This window comes from Vidua macroura, chromosome 3 (assembly GCF_024509145.1).
Source record: "Vidua macroura isolate BioBank_ID:100142 chromosome 3, ASM2450914v1, whole genome shotgun sequence".
NCBI classification, from domain to species: domain Eukaryota; kingdom Metazoa; phylum Chordata; class Aves; order Passeriformes; family Viduidae; genus Vidua; species Vidua macroura.
Window position 1 is genome coordinate 33,385,421 of NC_071573.1, and position 21,301 is coordinate 33,406,721.

At 45.7% G+C, this 21,301-nt stretch overlaps 1 protein-coding gene across 3 annotated transcripts in view; it reads left to right on the top strand.

Annotated features, from left to right (window-relative positions):
* The window catches only part of ACSS1 (acyl-CoA synthetase short chain family member 1), a 30,964-nt gene continuing 9,663 nt past the window's right edge, over window positions 1-21,301 (top strand). For 2 of the 3 annotated variants that reach the window (XM_053973452.1, XM_053973453.1), the window contains exons 1-8: window positions 542-633; window positions 3,489-3,585; window positions 11,726-11,925; window positions 13,043-13,218; window positions 15,144-15,296; window positions 16,932-17,079; window positions 17,366-17,503; window positions 18,082-18,174. In XM_053973452.1, the coding sequence (XP_053829427.1) occupies window positions 567-633; window positions 3,489-3,585; window positions 11,726-11,925; window positions 13,043-13,218; window positions 15,144-15,296; window positions 16,932-17,079; window positions 17,366-17,503; window positions 18,082-18,174 (1,072 nt within the window). In that variant the 5' untranslated portion in view covers window positions 542-566. Of the gene's footprint in view, window positions 296-541; window positions 634-3,488; window positions 3,586-11,725; window positions 11,926-13,042; window positions 13,219-15,143; window positions 15,297-16,931; window positions 17,080-17,365; window positions 17,504-18,081; window positions 18,175-21,301 lie in introns of those variants that run through there. The other variant, XM_053973450.1, reaches the window with a different exon arrangement.

A 21,301-nucleotide genomic window follows, 5' to 3' on the forward strand; every position in this document is an offset into this window, starting at 1 on the left:
ATGGCGCTGGCGGCCGCCCGTGCGCGGACTCTGCGCGCCCTCAGCCGCCCGCGCCCCCCGGGCCGGGTCCCGGCGGCGGCCCGGAGCTGCTGCAGCCAGCCGGGCGCCCCCGGGGCGCTGCCGCCCGGCGAGTACCGGGCCTGGCAAGAGCGGGCGGCCCGCGACCCCACCGGGTTCTGGGCAGACGTGGCGCGGGGGTGGCTGCGCTGGGACAGTCCCTTCCACACGGCCTGCCAGCCCGAAGCGCCCGCTGGTCCCGCCCGCTGGTTCCTCGGCGGCCGCCTCAACGTCTCGGGTAAGGGGTCCCGGCCGCGCATCCCCCGCGCCCCGGCCGGGCCGCCCGCGGCTGCCACCGGGCTGGACGGGAGGCGACCCGCGGGGCGAAGTTTCTCCATCGCCCATCTTTGGGGGTGAAAACGAGGATTTCGGTTGGGCGGCGCTGGGAGAAAACAAGCCAGGAATTGCGAAATGCTGGAAACGGGGTGAAAATCCGAAACTGGGATGACCCTGGCTAAGCCTCTTTCCCGGCCGCTGCCTCGCGGGCGGCCGCCCTTCGGCCTGCGGAGATGGGCTCCGGGATGGGATGCCAAATCTGGGCTTTGCCGGGTGCTGCCCGGCCCCGTGGTGGTTCAGGTGGGGAACGGTCCCAGGCTTTTATGGCAGGGATTTTTTTTTTTTTTTTTTTTTTTTCCTTTTAAACGAGGATCTTGGTATTTTCATCCAATTTCACCACTCAACATGAAACGAGTAAATTTTGCCGTGGGTGCCCTGACTGCCTTTGAGTTTTGTCCATGCCATGTCTGCCCTGAAGGCTCTTGTGTGCTGCGGCTGTGCTTCATCCGGTGGGAGTGAGCCCCAGCCCCATCCAGAGTACCACTCAGTGGTGATGTCTTTTAACAGGGATGAACATTTCTGACCTTCATTTCCTGTTCCTCGGGGAGGACACCGGTTCAGTAGTGCAGTAACTGTAACATCTCTGGCCACTTTTTTTTTGACAGCCAAAAGAGGAAACCCTCCTCGGGTCTTCCAGAGAGCATAAGAGAGTGTCTCTTCCCAGGGGATAATGCCCAGCAGTGGATCCCAACTTTATGGAGATGTGTGTACAGCCCTGTGCCCAGCACCCAGCAATCAGAGGATTTTAGCCAGAGTTTTGTTTTCATTAATTCCTGTTGAAAGGAAGATCTTGTCTGAGCACAGCCTATCAGGGATCTATCTCTTTCCTCTGTAGAGTGGGATCAACATTTTCTTCTGGATCCCATGTCAGATCTTTGATATCCAGATATTGCTTGGCCTTGGGTCTGGTTCCTCAGCAGACAGAAAATGCCACTTAGCTTTTTTTGCATACATAAAAAGAAATCATAGGCCTTTGAAACAGATGCACAGAATTAAACAGGTTTACTGTTGCTAGTTTTCTTTTCAAGCATGATGAAAGCAATAGTTTGCCACAGCCAAGTGGCTGTTTTTCTGTTAGGAGACTCGATTTTGTCCTTTCACCTCTTGATTTGAACACTGTCTGTGCAGAAACATGGCAACAGTTCAGGTCCCTGATCCAGAACATCCTGTGTGCACATCTTGCAGCACAGCTGAGCCATGAGCAACTGAGTCATCTGATGCTCTTTGCTTGGGGGCCCTTGCAGTAGGATTTTGGGGACCTGTGAGCTTCAGGGCTTCTGGATTTCTTGCACTGTACCTCCTGGCCAGGAGAATAACATGGCAAACTACTGCATTTCCCACCAGGACACATTCTCAGGAACTTGTCTTACTGAGATTAATTGTTTCTGAGCAGTCAAGGAAGCAAGAAAACGTATGGAGAAACCACTAGGGTGTAGTACTAAGGGGAAGGTCACTAAATTCTATTTTGTAAAATGAGCAAAAGGCTCATGTAAGCCTAAGATCAGGAAGGAAATAATAGAACTTGGCTCTGGTTCACCTGCTGGTTCTTACAGAGCTAAAGCTCCCCCTTGGCTCAGCCAGGGCTTTCTGCAGCAGAAATTCCCTCTGAAGGCCGGTGTGGCTGCTCATGAGTAAAAAAAGTTGTTTGGGCAATGAATGCCATTTTGTGATTCACTGTAGCCTGGCACAGTATGTGAGGGTGTAGCTGCGAGGAGCTTGGAGGTGGGAGTTGCTACTTGTTGTGGACCAAGCCACAGCAATGAACACAGGTAGAGGAAACCAGTGTATAACTGCTTAAAAAATTCCCCACTAGGGATTTGTCCTCTTGTATCATATTAGGATGGCTTAAGAAATGGCTTTGTCTTATTTTTATAGTACTGCTGCAGGGTTTTGCATTGAAAATAAAAGGCATTAAACAGCTGAAGAGCACTTTTTCAAATTTTTGAGACTAACACTTGGTCTTGCAGTGAAATGTGTTAAATTCTGAGGAATTTATTTCTCTGTGCACCTTTAGAGGCTCATTCCCACCCCCTGTGGTGGTGTGATGGTGTGATCACAGGACAGCAAAAGCTACTACAGCACACAGCTTTTTTTAATATATCTGGAAAAATGAAATCCTTTTCCATCAGTATTAATATTTCCAGGAAATATGATTTGAAATCCAGCAATTTTTAAAAAGGTTTTCTCTGAGTTATAAAGCAGTGTCCCTAACTAGTTGCCTATTGAAAGAAAGTAACTGCCTTTGAAAGATTACAATGCAATAAGTAAGTGTCATATAGGCTTGGAATTAATACTTAACAAGGATGTTCTCTGACTATCAAGCAAGTTGCTACTGGACATGCAGGCAAGTTTCTTTTCTGGATTCTATAAATTTCTTCAGATTGGGTGCTCTCCCTAAATTCTTCACTTCAAGATGATGAGGGGGAGAAATGCACCTTTAAAAGGGAATTTTATACCTTTAAATTTTAGGAGGTGGAATACACAGCCTCAGACACGCTAAGCTTTCCCATGGGTCTGATAACTTGTAGATGTCTGAACTTTGAGTTCACCATAGATACTACAGTTTTAGACATTTTCAGTTAGCTGAGGTTCAGCTCTTTGTTATACCCTGGAACAAAAATGTTTCACATGATCTTTAATTAGAAAATCCAAACGGTGCAGGTCTAAATATGCCAGCTGGGGAAGACTGTCTGAGTTCTGTAGTGAAATGCTGCTCTGGGGAGCAAAAAAATCAAAAGGGTGCCTTGCCTTTGTGCTGCGGGGAGCAGGGGAAGGATTTGGGCTGGCTTAAGTTTAGCCAGTGGAACTAAATGGCTGAATTGAGCCATGAATTCAGCCCATATCTGAATTTGCCATGGCCTCTCATGGGTATCCATCTCTAAGGCCACTGTGCCAATGAAGTGTAGAATTTGTTGTATAGCTTTACTGGAGCTGCAAATGCTCTCAGTTCCTTTATTATACATTAGTGTGTGTCTAGCAACCCAAAAACTGATGTTTCATCTCGCACTTGCTTGGTGTTGCACTTGACCAAGCTAGGTTTACAAAGCACCTTTCGTATGTTCAGGCTTTGTTTAAACCTTTGGGTTTTTTTACAGTAAATTGCTTGGATCAGCACGTCGAAAAGTCTCCAAACAGAGTGGCTTTGATTTGGGAGAGAGATGAACCTGGCACTGCAGTGCATGTCACATACAGGTATGGCACCTTCTCACTATGCCTGGCAGCGTGGGGGACGCAGGAAATGGGATTTTTTCACCTGACAGTTTCCTTTTTGCTTGCCGGAGATACACAGGGGAAAATTTCTGTGAGTAGCTTCTGGTTTCAGAGGAATAGCAAATGTCTTGGTGCAGACATCTTGTGTTGATGGTAAACTGCTTGATACTGCGCCCTGGCTGGAGGGGATTTTAAGCTCTCCATGTTTCTCTTCCCGTCCTCACTGCAGTTCAGAGCAACCTTGAGGCTGCTCTGATGCACACTTACTTGTAATTGATGCTATAGATTGCAGGATTTGTTAGAATATGGCAGGTTTAAGCATATTTCTCTTCTCCTTGCTATGCGCCCTCGTTTAGGAGACAGTCCTGCCTTTTACATCATCTCAGTCTCTAATGAGATTTAAATGTTTCCCAGACTTGTATGTTCCTCAGTCCATGTTTTAGGGAGCCAAATCTTTGAGCTGCTGAATCTCAGGGAGCCAGATGTTTGTTCTGCTAGATCAGAAAGCAGAGGAGATGAAGAATGTCCCTAGCATCAGACCTTTACAGAATGTTTTCTGGAACTTGTTGGGATTCCTAGAGCTCCTTGGGTCTGAAAATGTTCTAGTGGTCTGATTAATCTCCAAAATTTATGAAAGCTCCTGGAAACATTATTCATTCAAGTGAGGAAAGTGGTCAGCAGGGAGGAGTAGGTGTAGAAATAACTTTGAGAGGTTAGTGCTCCATGCAACAGAAATAAACACTGTCTGATATAAATCTGTGAAAGGAGTGCATTGGTTTTTATCTTGGTATTGTTATTTGGCAGGGTGTTTAGGCCTTATTTATGATATAAATATGTTGTAATGAGCTGGGTAGCTTGGCTAAATACTTTTGCATTTTGCCATTCTGGTGGTAAACATGGAGATGAAACCAAAGGTTTTTCCCAGAGTTTATGTATGTTATGTTTTTCTCCCAGGTTTGTGCACTTTTACCTCTCTCTCTATACCTCAGGCATGAAACAAGGGGTAAGAAAGAGGTGACAATTGTGCTCAGATCAACATGATAAGAGAAGCAGCCCAACAGACAGCACAGCCTCATTCAAGGCAACTCTAACCTCCCCCTTAGGCTGCTACTTGAAATGTACTGAGCTGCTGCAGATACTCAAAACATCTTATCTGCAATCTCTGGAGATAAGGGACAGGCCTTTCTGAACAGCAACAGGACTGTTTTTTTTTCCTGGCCATGCCCAAGCTCATTTGGAAGAAAGTATATTTTCAGCCTGTGGAATTGTGATTGCTGTGACATGAAGACAAGTAACCCAGATCTGAAAACTGAACCCTTCTTTGTGCAGCCTTACAGAGATACAGTAACTGGTACCAGAAAGGAGAACATCCAAGTGAGAGATGTATTGGCAATCTCTATTTTCAAACTTCTGCCTGTATTTGAGAGCCATGTTTCTGTTTCTGCCTGATACTATGGGTTAGATGTGATTGCATTTGAGTTTCTCAAGAGACTTTGGTCTTACCACGTGGTAAAACAGGTCACTTGGTTCTCTGCTTATCTCATTAAGGCAGGAATAGCTTTGTTGAAAACAGCAATACTCTCGGAGTATTTTGCCTTTTCTGTGGTCTTTGGGCTGCATTTTTTTCAGGTTTTAAATGGGTCAGGAAGCTTTTCCTACAGTGTGTTGGCATTGACTTCTCTTTGAGACAGAGCTTAGTTGAAAACCTTTTGCAGTAGTGCCTTATTTGAACTAGAAATTTTGTGAGGGAAAGCAAATCAGAGAAGGAAGTGGCCCAGGAGCTGGGATGCTGGTAGTCCTTGGTGATCCTTCTGTAGCACATACAGCCTCAGCGTAAAGGGGGAATGAGAGGGATGCTGGACATGTCTTGGCAGAACAGAGATGCCCCTTTCCTTAGCATCTGGATGCCCTGTTAATGGGACAGTGGCCTTAGAGTAAGGACTTAGCACTGTAGGAAAACAAAGACTTTAATTTGGGCCCTGCCTTATGGACCAACTTTGAGTGAGGTCACGGATTCAGCTGGGAGAGAGCTGTCCAAGGCTTATGTGCAACATTGCTAGGCTCCAGTTTTCTGCATTATCTACTCTGCAAAGCTTGCTGCTGTGAGCTGCTTCTCCTCAGAGATAAGCCCTGGGCAACACAAGGAAAGATGCAGCTGCTGGCTTGGTCCTCTGCCTTCTCCTCTGGGGAGTTGTGAGTGACAAGAAAACAGCTGAGTGCTGGCCTTGTTCCCATTGCAGCCTGCAAAGGAAGAAGGTGAATGTGCAGGAAAAGGGCTGGAACAGGCTTTCTCCTCCCTGAGGAAGGGGAAAAACCGTCATCAGTGGGATGTCCTCCATGCACTGGCAGGAAACACAGCTGCACTGGAAAGTGCTATCCCAGCTAGCTCATCCTTGGCAGAAATAAAAGCCTCAATTTGCCTCTGCTGTGGGCAAAGAGCTGGTGGGCTGGTGGGCTGTGCCGTCAGCCAGCCGTCACCCATCCCTCTGCACACTTGTCAGCAAGGTGGGTTGTGTTTGTGCAGCAGAGTTCAAGTGCTGTGTGCTAGGGGAAGAATCCAAACATCTGCTGTTGGGCAAAGATACCCAAAGCCATAGGTGAAACATTTTGTTTTTGCACCAGGAGATGATGGCTTCCCTTACAAGCTCAATTGTGATGATCTTTTTTCACTGCTGAGTTTTGTCCTGTCTCTCTAGCTGATGCAATTCAGCCTTTCAGAAAAAAAAAGTTCACTGGCCATTCTTGCTTTTTCTTCCCTGTGGGTTTCATTTCTATCAAGTAGAAATTTAGCTGAGTTTCATATTATCTCTGGTTTTGAATGGGAAGGCAAGAGACTTGTTTTTTTACTGTTTTGTAACAACAGGGGATACAACCCTCTTAGGCTTTGGTGGCTGCAGTCAGCAAAGTGGGGACAGGTCATGCAAATCAGTTATCAAGAGGCTCTCTGGCTTTCCAGAGGCTAAGCCACCAAAAGCTCATTGGTAAGGCAGTGGCTTAGCAGCTCTGTGGTGCTGTGATCTGACAACTGAATTTATTGTCAGAAGGGTCCAACCAAACCAGGAGTGTTTTGTCCTGCTCTGTGGATATTGTCACGGCTCAGGGCCTTTGAAACCTTGCTGAGGAATTCCCCAGTGCATTGCTAAGCCTGGGTTTTTAAAGGAGCTGTGCCTTATAAAAGCAGGTGGAGTTGGTGGCCGGAGCTGTTGGGTTGCAGCCTCTGTAAGCTCAACGACAGGAGGTGTTGAAGACAGAAGCTAAAGTTATGCCAGCCCTTCCCCTGTCTGACATGGAGTTATTTATTCTCTCTGGTGTTCTCTGGTTTACCATGGTCTCTACAGTTTATCCACCTGTGACTCAGTGGATCTGCAAAATCTCATGGCTGTTGTCAGTGGGAGCTACGGGAAGTTGGCCTCAGAATGCCTTAGCTAACCTGTTTTTCAAAAGGGTTCCAGGTCTCAAAAGAAGGGTGATCACTTTGGTGCAGAAAACATTGCTGCCAGAGGGAAAATTCAAAATGCAAAAGACAAAGTAGGGAGAGAGGGAAGCTAAAGGACCAGAAATCAGGGTCCTAGGTAGGTGGGAGAGTAGACATCATGAGCAACATGACAGCTATGCCTTTAAAAAGCCAATGGATTCCTCATCCTGAGCTAAAATAGGTGAAATTGTATTAGAGATCACAGTGAAGACTGTGGCTGGAAGCCATGATGGTACTTACCATTGGCAGCAAAACTCTTTTCCAGAGCTGCCTTTGTAAGTTGAGGTTGCAAGTATATCTTGCTCAGGCTTGCAGCTTTCCCCATCCAAGACAGCTCATGGATTTTTCACTTTCTCACTTAAAAAAGGTTACAAGGGGTTTCCCGTGTCTTGGGTTCAGGAAGTCTGCAGGAAGGCTAGTCAGTTTTTCTCTAATGCCCAGTTTGGACACTTGACCTGAATTTTCAAACAGTTTCGGCCTAATCTGAACTATGGTTCCAGGAAATAAACTGATGGCTGCAAGAAATACTCAGCCCAGCTTTTGTGCCATGACAGCAGAGAACATGGCTTGGGCTAAGGCTCTAAACCAGGTACTGTCAAAGCCTGTATATGGCATTGAATGTATTAAGAAAAAGTCTAGAATAATTTTGCAAAAGGCTGCTTCCCAAAGAAAGTCGTGGTGCAGTTTTTTTTAATGTAGAAGGAGCTGTCTTCCTTTGTTTAGAAAGCTGTACGCAGTCTTGCTGTGGCAAAAGGTAACATCAGACTTACTGGAAGGCTGTTTCTGCAAAGCATCCCTGAAGTGCGTCAGAGAAGTGCCATGTGGCGCTGATGGGTTTTACAGAAGTTGTTCCAGACACTGCACTGGTCAATGGGCTCTGGAAGCTGTATCTGGGGAGGGATCTGGGAGAAGTATGGTCTGTCAGTTCCTGAACAGAGATGTAAGGACAGGGAGAGGAATGATGTCAGATTCAGCCTTGTAGGTCTTGTGCTTAGAAGTGATGCTGTGGTAGCTGAGGAGATGTTTGTATTGCGAGTGATGAGTCAGGAAGACAACAGGCTCAAAGCCTTATCTATGGACAAAATGGAAGCACACCTTATAGAGAGAGACACAAGAGTTAATTATTAGTTTTAGCCCTTAACACTCTAATCTTCTTACTCAAATCCTAAATCATACAGAAAGGAATAGGTCCTGGTGGTTACCACTGATACTCACATTTGTCCAGCAGCAGGTCCACATGTCTCTTTCTGGTCCTTTGTCTGTGTTCATTAATGCCTCTGCCATCTTCCTGGCTTGCTTTGTTCTAAATGCACAGACTAGATCTATTGCACTTTCTCCTTAGCAAATGGTCTCCCCTTCTGGTTGCTGCTTCCCCGTTGCTCCTCTCTGCTCTGGCACTTTACCCACCGGAGCAGTGTTTTCCTGTCCAATTTGTTCTCTTATTTGCTCTCAGCTCTTACAATTTGCTTTTGCAGAGGATCCTCAGACTGTTGTGCTATGAACTGACTCTGTGGTTTCTCAGTTTCTCATCTGTCTCTGTCAGGAGGGGCTGGGCACTTCCCTTGGCTTTCAGCACATTTCCTTCTCCTGCAGTGGCTCTGCTGAGATCCTCCTGCTGTCTGCCCTGCTTGCACAGAGGGAGCTGAGTGCTCTGTGTGCCCCATGGCTTTGTTCCTCTCTGCTGGTTATTCCTGTCTCCCTCTGCTGAGTGCAGTGCCCTGCTCTGAGTGGCTGCACTGAAATCCTTGGGAATGCAGGCAGCAGGTGGATGTGCCCTGCTACCAATACACCTCCTGTCCAGCATTCCATGCCATTGCCTCTGTGTCAGGGGTGGGACACTGCTGGGTTTGAGCGTTTCAGTTACTCTTGGCTCTTCTGACCTTGTGTGATGGAGAAGCTACAATGCCAAGCTTGGCAGTAGTAGCAGATGAGGAGGGTGATGATGGCTGTGGTCTCCTCCTGCTCAGTTTGTTTAGGTGCAGTGGCTCTGCACAGTGCTCATTCTTCCCCAGGATGTGTCTGGGTTGAGGACTGACAGTGTGTAACACGCTGCTGGCCTGTACCAACTGCCTGCCTGTTAGATAAAAAATGTGCTTGAAGGAGTCAAGGGAAGGATTCCTGACAGAGTGTTTCTGCTAACTTGCTTTCTTGAACTGGAGAGCAAGCCTGACTTGCTGCCACAGGAGCCAAAAGACATACTTGATGCTCAGGGATTTGTGGATGTCTTTATTGGAGTTCTTGGCTTCACCTTTTCCTTGCCTTTGTGTCCATTCCTCCATGTGCTGCAGCTCCGAGGGACCTCCAAGGCCTTTCTATCCCAGCATTTCAGCATACAAAGAAGAGGCAAATAGATCCATGGGTAAAGACTGATCCATGTTGTCTATCACCTTACTTACACATGCTCATTAAGCAAATGTCAAATTGGGGTTAATCATAAAAAACAATGAGAGCTTCTGCCATTGTGATCACCAAGTCCTGAATAAGCAAAAGGAACAAGAGGAATCATGGAGCTGCTCAGAAAACACCCCTTAGCCAGAGATACTCTGGGATTTCTGTATATGAGAAAGAGGCTACAGCTCAGAAAGCACTTGAGTATTTTCCATTGCAGATAAGAAGTTTTCATTTTACTTTCTCACAGCTGTCTCTCTGGGGCTTGTTTCCCTTCATGTGCTTTGTAGCTGAGCAGATTTTGTTTTGCCTCTTTGTTATTTATCCACATTGAAATTTTTCTTTAATGCAGCATCAGGTAAATTCCAGACCAGAAAATGTGGCCTTTTAGGACAAGGCACCAAACCAGTGGTTGGATGGGAATTCATTATTGCTCATGAACTCAGTAAAAGCAAAATAATAAATCTAACTGACTGTGCACTTCCATGGTCATGAGGGGCTTGGGAAGAGGTCTTCAATGTTGTGCTTTAGAGTTCAGGCTGATCTTCCACTGTAAGGGATTAGGGAGAATTCAGTCTGGGGTGCAGCTACTCCATCCCTGCTTTCTGCAGGCTTGTGGTCACTCTGCGGTGGTAGCTGTTACCAGCTACTGCCAGAGAACAGGCACTGAACATGTCTGGCCACCTCTCCAAGATCAGAAATGGACTATTTACTTGATGCTACAGGAATAGTCTTAGAATAAATAATATGAAGTGCTGTGCCTTGGATTTGTCTCATTTTCCTTGTCTTCTGTCTTGGTTTAAGACAAGTTAAGGGGTGGACACTCCAAAAATTACATATTCTCAGCCCATAGTTTTGATATTTCCAAAGCAGAGCACTTCAGCTTTTATTTCCAACTTGCAGTGGTTTAAAAAAGGAACAAAATAATTTTTGATGAACCAGAAACAACTTTTCATTTTATTTGCAGCTTAGCCACCAGTTGAAAATTGGAGGTTTTTTTGCAGCTGTTACCAGTTCTGGGACAAGAGGATACTTAAGGATTCATGCTTTACAGCTTATTAGGGAATGCAACTCACCAAAATTAATTTCATTGTTAAAAGTTATGGGGGTCCCTGGTGGTGTAGCTTGCAACCCCTAAGGGTTCGCAGGTGGCAGGTTTGTGATGAACATGCTGGAGAGTAGATGTCTCTCTTCTCTGGGCCTTGGTACTCACAGAGTTTGTGAACCTGTGAAAGGACAATTCCTGGCAGATTCTGCCAGTCTGCTCCTCTGATTGTGATTGGCACCACAAGGAGTGCTCTGCTGCCCCTTGTCAGCACCCTGTTCTGCACCTCCTCCCTTGGCATGAGACCACTCCTCACCTGGCACAATATCCCTTGTTCCCAAGGCCCTTCCAATGCAGGCATACAGAGCTGTTCAGTCCATGGGAGCATCTTGGTCTCAGGTGTACCTGTGATTGTGTTATCCCCTGTGCAGGAATCAGAATAAGGGAATGTGCAAGCCCTTGCCCACAAAGTGTTTTTTCTTTCCTTAGAGGAACGTTTTTGCGATTGTCACCATGTCATAGCAGAGTCCTATGAAAAGAGACCTTGTTCCTGTTCTTGGTGTTCCTGAATTTCTCTGTGCGAGAGTGGCAGCAGTACTTGTGCTCTGAAATGCTGTTGGGTGCAGGTGATCCAGCTGTAAAATCTGTCCCTCATACAAGTGCCTCCAGACTTCTCCTTTCTTTCCTTGTGCATGCAAATGTGTTGCTTACCCTTGCAATTTAAAGAGAAGCTCCTGGTAGTGGAGCACTTCCAGCTGTTGCCCAACTTAAACAGTGCAACGAGTCTTTGGACAACACTTCCATTTCATCTTGTGTTTATCCCACTTGTGTTCCCAGTGGCTTCTGACTGAGCCTCATGGGTAAAAAAGGCATCAGGAGTGACTGAAGTGAACCCTGATTTCTGGAGGCAGCATGACAGCACCTGGCTTACTGGCTGCTGTGGCCACATTACAGCCCGGCAGCTCTGGACAGTGCCTGCAGCTCTCTCTCCCGTCCTTCTGCAGCAAGTACCACTCTGCCCTTTCTTCTACTCTCCACAATGGCAGGAGCAGTCTGGCTAGCAGCATGCCATCCTTCTTTAAGATGCCCTGTACTGCTGAGATGAGGTGCAGAGGTGATCATGAAGCCTCACACTGCCCAAGTTCATCTTTTCTTTGCTCACCCGTGTAAATCAGCTTGTGCAGTCACGTGACAACATTCCTTCTGTGCCACAGGGAACTTCAGGATCTGACTTGCCGCCTTGCCAACACCCTGAAGAAATACGGGATCCAGAAAGGGGACAGGGTGGCCATTTATATGTCTGTGTCCCCCTTGTCAGTGGCAGCCATGCTGGCTTGTGCCAGGATCGGTGCTGTTCACACCGTGGTCTTCGCTGGATTCAGCGCTGAGTCCTTGGCTGGGAGAATCATGGACTGTGAGTAGATGCAGACTGGGGAACAAATGCCTCTGTTTCAGTGCTCCAAGGCATATCCCAGCCCTGTGGTGTCTTGGCAGAAAGAGTTTTCTTGGTTCATTCTCACCTAGCAGGGCAGTTCACTCTCCCCTGCAGAGTGCAGTGAGAAGCCTTTTCCTGAGTGACACGTGCAGTGTCCTCTGGCCTTAGAATACTTAATAAATTGCTTAACATTCAGTGTGCACTGGGTTATTGCTTGACAGCAGTGAAACTGGAAGGAAAACCAGAGCTTAGGGATAGGGCCTGATTTGTTGTTTCGCAGTGTAATTGCAGTGCTTCTTTCATACTCTTGGACAGAACTAATTCTGCATTCTCAATTGGGATCCTGGTATTTATGTATAGTACTGGAAGTGCTGGCAGCCTGCCCCTGCTCTGTGAGCCCTTCTACCAGCAGACAAAGCTGTTCTCAGTGCCAAAGTACTTGTATATTGTGATTAGGTAAAAAGTGATGCTAAAAATAGCAACAGAAGAGGGAAATAGCCAGTGGCTCATGTCCTAGCAGTCACTTCAGTTTCTTTGTGGCTAGTGTGAGGGAATAAGTTTTACAGAAATTCTCATGTTCTTTTCTTTTTAGTGGAGTTGATCTGCAGAGAACAAGCACATGTTTTAGTTATCCCTCACACAGGGAACTGGCAAGAAGCTGTTCTGTGTATCAGCTTTGCAAGACAGGGATGAATGATTTAAACTGCAGTGAGTGACACTTGGGCTGGATGTTGGGAAAGACTTCCTCACATTCATGATAGGCATTGGAGTGGACTGCTGGGGAGAGGGTAGAGTAGATGCCATTGGAGTATTTTAGGAAGGTGGAAGGGATAGCTGTCAGAGTGGTTTAGCTGAAGCAGATCCTGCCTTGAGGTGGAGGAGATAGACTGGATAACCTATGGAGGTCCCAGCTGCCCTTAATCTCTGTGTGTCTCAGATTTAAAGTGTTTTCATCAGTGACACTGACTGGTTTTGACTGACAGCAGTTCTATTTGTCACACATGTCCTATGCACCACCCCCAAAGTAATGAAAGTTGGGTGTGCATACTAGCCTGGAAGACAGGCTGGCATGTCTGCTAATTCTTTCTCTTTTTAGCTGGATGCAAAGCAGTTATCACATACAACCAGGGAGTCAGGGGAGGCCGAACCATAGAGCTGAAGGCAACTGTGGATGAAGCTGTGAAGAACTGTCCAAGCATCAAACATGTGTTTGTGGCTCAGAGGACAGATAACAAAGTCCAGATGGGTGACCGTGATATTCCCCTTGAAGAGGTATGTTGTTCTTGGATAACTCCTTTTAGGTCTGAGTGTTGGCTAGGATAATCTTTCTCTTCATAAGTGCTTTTGGGACCTGAGTTCTGCTCCTTACTGCATCTGGATCTTCATCCTCAAATGGACTGCCTGTATTTACAGTCTGCTAGGATTGTGAGTTGAAGCAGCTCAGTCTATGTCTGGTTTATCTCAGCATGGGTAGGGGTTATGCTGCTCCATTTCACAAGTCTTGCAAACAGTGCTGAGATTTAAGGAGTGTTTCCTGAGACCCAGAGGCCATGGAGACCATCGTGGCTGCTGTTATTTTACTGTGTTCAGACACTGTGTTATGGATTGCATGTGCGCTCAGACTGGACACTGCTGAAAGGCAGTGCAGAAATAATGAAGTTCCTAGAGAGGCTTCCTGCAGCCATGAACAGTGTTGTGGTTGTCCCATGGTGGAGAATAGTGATGGCTTAGGAATATTTAGAGCCTGTGCTTCCTGGGGAAGAAAACAGCAGTTGTTTTTATGTGTTTAGCTGGCACACATGGGATTCCAGCCTAATGCAGAAGTAGTTTTATCAGTTTGCTGGCAGCAGTAAACAGGAACTACTCATGCTAATAATGCCTGGAAAAAACTAATCTGCTGGCAAGATAATTGCTCAAGAGTCTCTGTGCTAGTCACGTGAGATAGGAAGAAGTACTAGTGTAAGTTAAACAGAGAAGACAAGGTTTACTCAGAAACTGTCTTACTCCTTACTCCACAAAGGACGTTCTGATTATTTTCCTTGCAAACACCCTGAGGTACTTTAGTGATCCAAGAGCTGAGCTCATCCCATTGTCAGTTTTGGGATCTGAAACAAAACAAGAATTAAACAGTTACTGGTGTTAACTGTCCTTACTGATCTTTACAGCAGCTGTACTTTCCAGCTCTTGTGCAATGGCTTACTGCAAAATTTAAGCTCATGTTGCAATGGAGCATATGAGGATTCCGTCTTTGTTTCAAAAACTGACAAGTCAACCTGAATTGCCAGTGCTGAAATGTCACGAGAAATACCTGAGATGAGCAGCAGGGCTGTAACTCAGAGACTAAGAATTGCATTTTGTGAACTCTTGATATTTTATTAAGCTTTGTTTGTCAGACACTTTTAAACAACTGGACCTACTGATGGTAATGTTCACTTGTAAATACAGTGTGTTTACAGCATATTCTCATAAAAAGGCAGTGCCAAGAAATTCCTCCAATGAGCCACCTAGTAATTCTTGCAGTAATTATTCATCAGGACAGTACAGAGCTTGAGAGAGGCTCTGACCTAGCAGGGCATTGCATTCTTCCCTCCTGTGGTTCTGACTGTGGGGGTGAGGAGAGGATCTCACCCAGATGGCCAAACAGGGGAGTATGAAGAGAGTGACAGAGGCAGGACAGTAAAGCACTCTTCTTCTGGGTAGAAAAATTAGAATTTGAGGATCAAATGGACAGGACAGCCATCCATTGCTGGGGCCAGGGAAGGGAGGTGACCACCCAGTTTGACTGTAGCACTGCAGTTTTTAGAGGAAAAGGAAGGTACAAAGCAGTACCCAGTCAGCCTTGCTGCTGCTGCTGTCAAGAGTTTGCAGTCACATTTTGGATTTATACCAGCAGCTTGCAAAGGCTTGATATCTAAGCAGCTATGACTTACTATTTCCGCCCAGAAATGTTACTTTATCTGGCCATTTCTCCTTGACTTTTCTGCCCAGCAGAGGTAGTGGTGGAAATTAGATGCTATGCACCCACAGGAACCTTTCCACAAGGTGAGCCCATATAAGCTATGATATATCCATGGACATTTGTGAGGGGCATCAGCAAAGGTGGCTCCTGTCTCTGGACTGTTGCCTTGCTTACAGAAGGAGTGATGGTTGGCTCCATATAACCAGTCTTTCTGTTATTATCACGCTTTCTTTCTTAGGAGATGACCAAGGCAGATTCTGTCTGCACTCCAGAGAGCATGGACAGTGAAGACATGCTCTTCATGCTGTACACCTCAGGCAGCACTGGGAAACCCAAAGGAATTGTTCACACCCAGGCTGGATACCTGCTGTATGCTGCTCTCACACACAAGGTAACTCAGCTGCCTCCTCTGAGAAAGGTTTACTTAGCTTTTAGCAGTGCTGACAAGAGAGACCTGGATCAGGGAGGAATACTGTGTTCTCTGCTTGCTGCCCAGTTGGTTTATTGGTTGTAAACAAGCTGGAAAACATCTGAACTGTGTAATTAATCTTCAGGATTTGTTCTGAGGAATATGATACTATGCGGACCTGAACATAGAATTATGAAAGCAAGGAAATGGCAGTGCTGCTCTTGCATTTAAAATGTGTCAATGTTGGCTGCCCAAAATTTGCAGCTGAGGAGATTCTGGAAAGTATCTTACTGGCATTGGTAATGTGGGTATTATTGTAGTATTTTACATTGGGATGCTGGACTTTTTTATTTCAGGGAGGATCTGGACTCTTAAAACAGCCTCTTCACATAGTACTTGTCTGAAGAACAAAAATTGTTATTTCTCCTCTTGTGGTTGCACTTCTGTTCGGCTTTTCTGGGTGATCTAGGGAAAACATTTTAACCTCCTTTCTCATGAAAATGGAAAGAGTCAAGGTACTACTTTTTGAAGCTTCTGGTCTGAGGTCTGCATATTAAAAGGTAACAGTGAAATGAGAAGAGGACTGTGGTGAAAGATCTCCATCTGCCTTTAGTGGTATCACCCTGATTGTAATCACACAATTCATGTGAAGGTTTTCTTTCTTTCGGCTGACATGGTTGAATTTTTAGAAGATTTGAATGTTCAAGTGTCAGACTTCTCTGCACGAAGGACATTTTTTTACATCAGCTTTTCTAAGTGCTAGCATAATCACCAAAGCATCTCTTTCTTAGTCCACAAGGTAGGTCTGCACCCTGCTGCATTTTCTCCACCTGCAGAGTGCATGAGAGGGAAAGGCACTTGGAAAAGTAAGGTGAGAATTGTCTTTTCTAGGTAGAGGGATCAGCTGACCTGTGTGATATCTGTGGTCTTTTCACACTCACATGTGACGCTCTTGTCACACACTCATGGGGTTTTTTTAGTTCTGATCCATAAACCTGACTCCTTATGAGTCAGGATCTCTTCACCATATGGTAGAGGAGTTAGATTTACAGTGGGAAGCATTTGCCATATCCAAGAGAAGATAGAGTTCTCCAAGATCTTCATCTTGAATTTGATGAGCAAGGAGAGGGTAGCATCTGGAAAGCAACGCACTCATATAGAGAAGCTGAGCAGCTAAGAATATTTCTCAGTAAGTGTTTTATGGGCACCTATGAGTTCCTCCGGATCTCTCATTGAAATCTGTTGATATTGGTGAAGGGTCTGAGACTCAGTGGTCTGCAGTTTCCCCGTGCCTCAGAATCAGCTCTACTGTGTGGACCACCTGGAGGAGGCAACCTTAGGTATCTAAGGCTCTGAGCTTTGGTTGTAGCTTTGTTGTTCCAGCTGAGCAGCTGCTGATACGGCTGTGCTTCCTGTATGTTTGCAAATGTGCCAGGAGACTGGGAGCCCTGGTACTGGTCCCTCTGACTTGCTTCCTCACCTCAGGCTGGTCTTCATGTGGCCGTGGCTCCACTTTCCCCATGCACTCTCCTGCTCCCATCTGGATGCCCAGTCCAGCACCTTTCCTTTGAGCACCTGCCATCAGGAAATCAGCTGGCCTTACGTTTATCTTTGCAGTATGTCTTTGACTACCAGCAAGGAGATGTTTTTGGCTGTGTGGCCGACATTGGCTGGATCACAGGACACAGCTATGTTGTGTATGGACCACTCTGCAATGGAGCCACCTCTGTCCTGTTTGAAAGCACTCCAGTGTACCCTGACCCAGGTGAGGAAGTGGTGGGAAGAGGTTTGGCTAGATGTGGCGAAAGAGGTTTAGAGACCTGTCCAGCGTGACCTGCCTGCTCAGGAGAGGTAAGCTCCATTGCTTTGGATCATGTGTATACAACACTCAGGAACATCTGTGAATCCAGGGTAGGAAAAAAAGCTGTCATTGCTTTTGCTTTGAATTCACAGTAGTAACAGCTCCAGCTTTGGTTGTTAACCTTTCAGCTGAGCATTTGCAGCAGTATGTCAGTTCTGGAAGGATAAAAAGCTGGTTTGTGATTTTGCAGGTCGTTACTGGGAGGTGGTGCAAAGGTTGAAAATTAATCAGTTCTATGGAGCACCTACAGCGATACGCCTGCTGCTGAATTATGGAGAAGAGTGGGTGAAGAAATATGACAGATCTTCCTTGAAGGTTTTGGGTTCAGGTAAGGGACATGAAATCTTCATCTGAAAAAGACAAAGGGTTCTATCTGGTGAAATGAAGATGACAGAGGAGCTCAGCTGATCACATGGGATGTGGTTAGAAAAAAGATGATAAAGCAGACTCTGTGTCTGGCTTTTCAGATATTTTCTCAGCAGAAGAAGCAACAAAATCACATTTTGGGACCATTGAACTTTTGTATGATTGCGTGTTTCCTAGATTACTTTGCAGGATCACATTCTTGGCTAAAAAGATTTACCTAATGTTAAAGGGTATCACTTTGAATTTTACTGGCATAGGTGACCCAAGCAGCATTTTCCTGCATTATTTTCTGTTCTGGAGGTTCTTATTACATGACCTGCATAGATTAGTTACTTTCAATGATATTCATTGCTTGCCTTTTGGTCCTTCTGGAAGAAGTCAGTCCTCAGTTACATGAGCGCATCGCAGTCCTTTGTGCATCCCAGGAAAAGTGTGATGAGCTTGGAGATCATGTGTTCAGCTTGTTGTGCACCAAGAGGGAGAATGAACTGCCTGCAGTCTCCCAGGTCTCAGGTTTTTTTCTTTCTTGTTTTGATCTAGTCGGAGAGCCCATCAACAAGGAAGCTTGGCAGTGGTTCTACCAGGTGGTGGGAGAAGGGCGCTGTACCCTTGTGGACACGTGGTGGCAGACAGGTAAGAGGCAGCCTTGGGGGGCACAGGGGACCCTGACCATTGACAGGTTGGTGGTGGGGAGAGAGGGACTAACACATTTCAATTTTATCCAACAAGTCTGTCAAAAAAACCCTCCTGGCATTTGGATAAGCTTTTGAAAGTCACTGGGGAGTTTTGGATAAGCTTTTGAAAGTCACTGGGGAGTTTCTGCACATAACAGCAATGTTATGTGCAGAATGTCTTTTACAACATGTAAAAACAATAGCAGTGTTGGGTTTTTTGTTTTCCTCTAAATGTTCTTTGATATTTTGAGTACTGGAAAATGCCAATTGCTGCTAGAAATATGAGGCAGAGACTGAATTTCTGGGCAAAGTTGGCAATAGTCAGCACATAGCCACAATCTATACTTATGTGTGCTTTGTTTTCCTGTCTGGGAATGATCAGCGGAGCATGGAAAACTAAGCTGTGTAGCCAAAGGGACCTGGTGCAACTGCTCTGGCAGATTGGAAGGGAGTGAGTGGAAACTTGCTGGCTGCCCATCGGGTGGCTGGAGGACAGTGGCCATCACCCAGCAGGGCTGTTGAAGAGCACCTTTTCCCATGACTGAATTGATATTCTGTAGTTGCGTTGGCCCTGAAGCTCTGATGCCTCAGAAGGGATGCACTTGTGTATTGGCAACATGCTTGACCCAGCTGTATGCATCAGTTGAGGTTTTTTTTCTGTGTACAAGCTGCTGGACACAGTGACTGGCTGTCTCCAGTCCAGTTGAAGCAGAGCTGGCTTCTTCCTCCTGGCCTCCCTGGCCAGCAGCAGGGAGAGGCCACATGCTGTACCCAGAGTGGGGTTGTACTGCCTGGTGGGGCCCTCTGCTTGAAGAAGCCCTGCAGCTCCTTCCTGGCTCCTTTCTCAGCACTCAGTCCTCTCTTTTCTGGGCACCAGCACTCAGAAGTTGCTAGAGGTGTCATGCAATATGTCCTTCTGAAGTTGTGAGATCCAGTTTGCCATGGAGACAGGAGCACAGCTGCTGGCATTCTGCCTCTGCTGAAAAATAGTCTTAAACTACCACTGAGCAGCATACTCATTCTCTTTCCAGTCAAGCTGCTCCTGATTTTGTCCTTATTCCTGCTAGCAGGCTCTCTATCTCAGTGTGATAAATTTTCTTCTGGCACACAACCAAGTTCCATTTAATCCAGATCAGACCTGCAGGCTCTTCTTTTTTAATTTTCAGATTTGAAAAAAAACCACCTCAGAATTCAGATGGTAACAAATGTTAACTGCTATCTACTTCACCTACTGATTTCTTAAATCTTTTGGGTTCCTACATGCTGAGCAGAAGGAAAGATGACTGGCTAGGTCTTTCCTCATTATATGCTTTCTTCCTCACTGCTCTGAAAGAAAACACCGTGGAGAAGCAGTTGATTACTGCACATTGATGTAATTGAGAAGAATCCAGTTTTACCCTAACACTTTTTGGTTTGTTTAACTGGTGCATGCAGTGTTCACACTGTGTTGTCTATTTCCTCCAAAGTACAGCATTAGATCTTGTATTAAACTGTATGTCTTCTGTAATTTTGTCAGGTGAGAGGTTAAAAAACACTCACTGGACAGTCTGTTAGTGCTGAATACTTGGTCTTGCCTTGAACCAGGCATAGTTTTGTAGGTAAACAGTTACCAACTCCTGGAAGCATAATTAATGATAAATATTCATGACATTGATTTTATTAGAAAGTGGAATCAATCTTTTTCTACAGTTGATGCTTTAATAAAGAGGAAGCCAATTTAATCTTGGAAAGATTATATATGCCATTTAAATGTAAAAGGAGCGTGGGAAGAGATCACAGGAGCAGTGTGATGGATGCTGGCTGTGGTCCTGCAGTGTCACCTTTCCTATACAGTTTCAGAATAGCTGGTTAATTGTGCTGCTGTGTGCAGTGTCCTCCATGGGACACTGCTCCCCGAAGCAGCAACCTGTTGCCAGCTAATAAAGCCTGGCAGGCATCAGCAAATGGTGATTTAAGAATCTGCTTTGAAGTCTTTGGATGAGGCAAATGAGTGAGAGAGCAATTATGAGAAGTAATTTTAATAGTGAGGTGTGTGCAGATGAAAAATTCCTATGGATCTTGCTGTTAAGATACCAGATTGTGATTGACAATAATAGAATCAAAGCTGTGTTTGAGTTTTAGGTGTAGTTCTTCGTGATGCAGAAGAGACACTAGGTATTTTCACTTTTGTCACTGATTTCACAAAAAAGAAAAAACCCAGCCATGAAGAGAAGCTGGTTTTGAAAGACATCTCTGAATATGCTCTGGAAGCTTTTGTTGTTGGCATTGTCTCGCATTGATTTAGACTGGGCTGGTGCTTCTGGAACAGATTCCCCCCAAAGCAGTCATTCCAATCTATCTGTGGTGGCAGGGAGCACTTGCTCTACTTTGCTGCCAGATGGGATCTCTCCATGGCAGAGGGATGCCTTGTTCAAAGCACCCATCCCCTGCTCAGACTCTGCTGTCCTTGCCCAAAGTCTGGGTGGGTTTGTACTGTGTTGACAACGTGGGCAACAGGTAATGTGGAAACACAGCTTTTCTCTGCCAGCTCTGCTTCTGAATAGAAAGGCTTCATAAGGGCAGGGTAGAGCCTAGAAGTTTTGCTTGATGTCATCTGTCAGTGGCTAAAATTGGTATGTCTAAACCAGTTTATAGTAGGTCTTCACCATGCAAATAGTTTTTAAGGCACCCTTGCTACCGTGCAGTTCCCTCAGGAGTGAGACTTTACTACCTGGTGTGTGGCTGGTTGCAGGATGTGTAGGATGTGGCAAACATGTTGAAACACAGCTCTCAGTGCTGTGTGTAGGATGAGTACTGGCTTAGCAAAAGCAACCTTCAGTTCAGTCAGGGTCCCTGTTCTGATGCAGGTTTTTTCTGTGCAAACAGAGGACAGCAGGTGTCTGGGGTGCTTCTTCCTGGAGCAATTCAAGCTCCTCTTTTCAAAATTTACAGAAACATGAAGTGAATGCATGCCCATCGATGAAATGGGAAATACTTCTATGTGTAAGCCATATGTGAAACCATTTGCTACAGACCTAAAGCTTAAGGCCATCAGATGCCATTCTTCAGAGCTGGGTGCAAATTCAGGGTCAAAATCAGCCATTCCA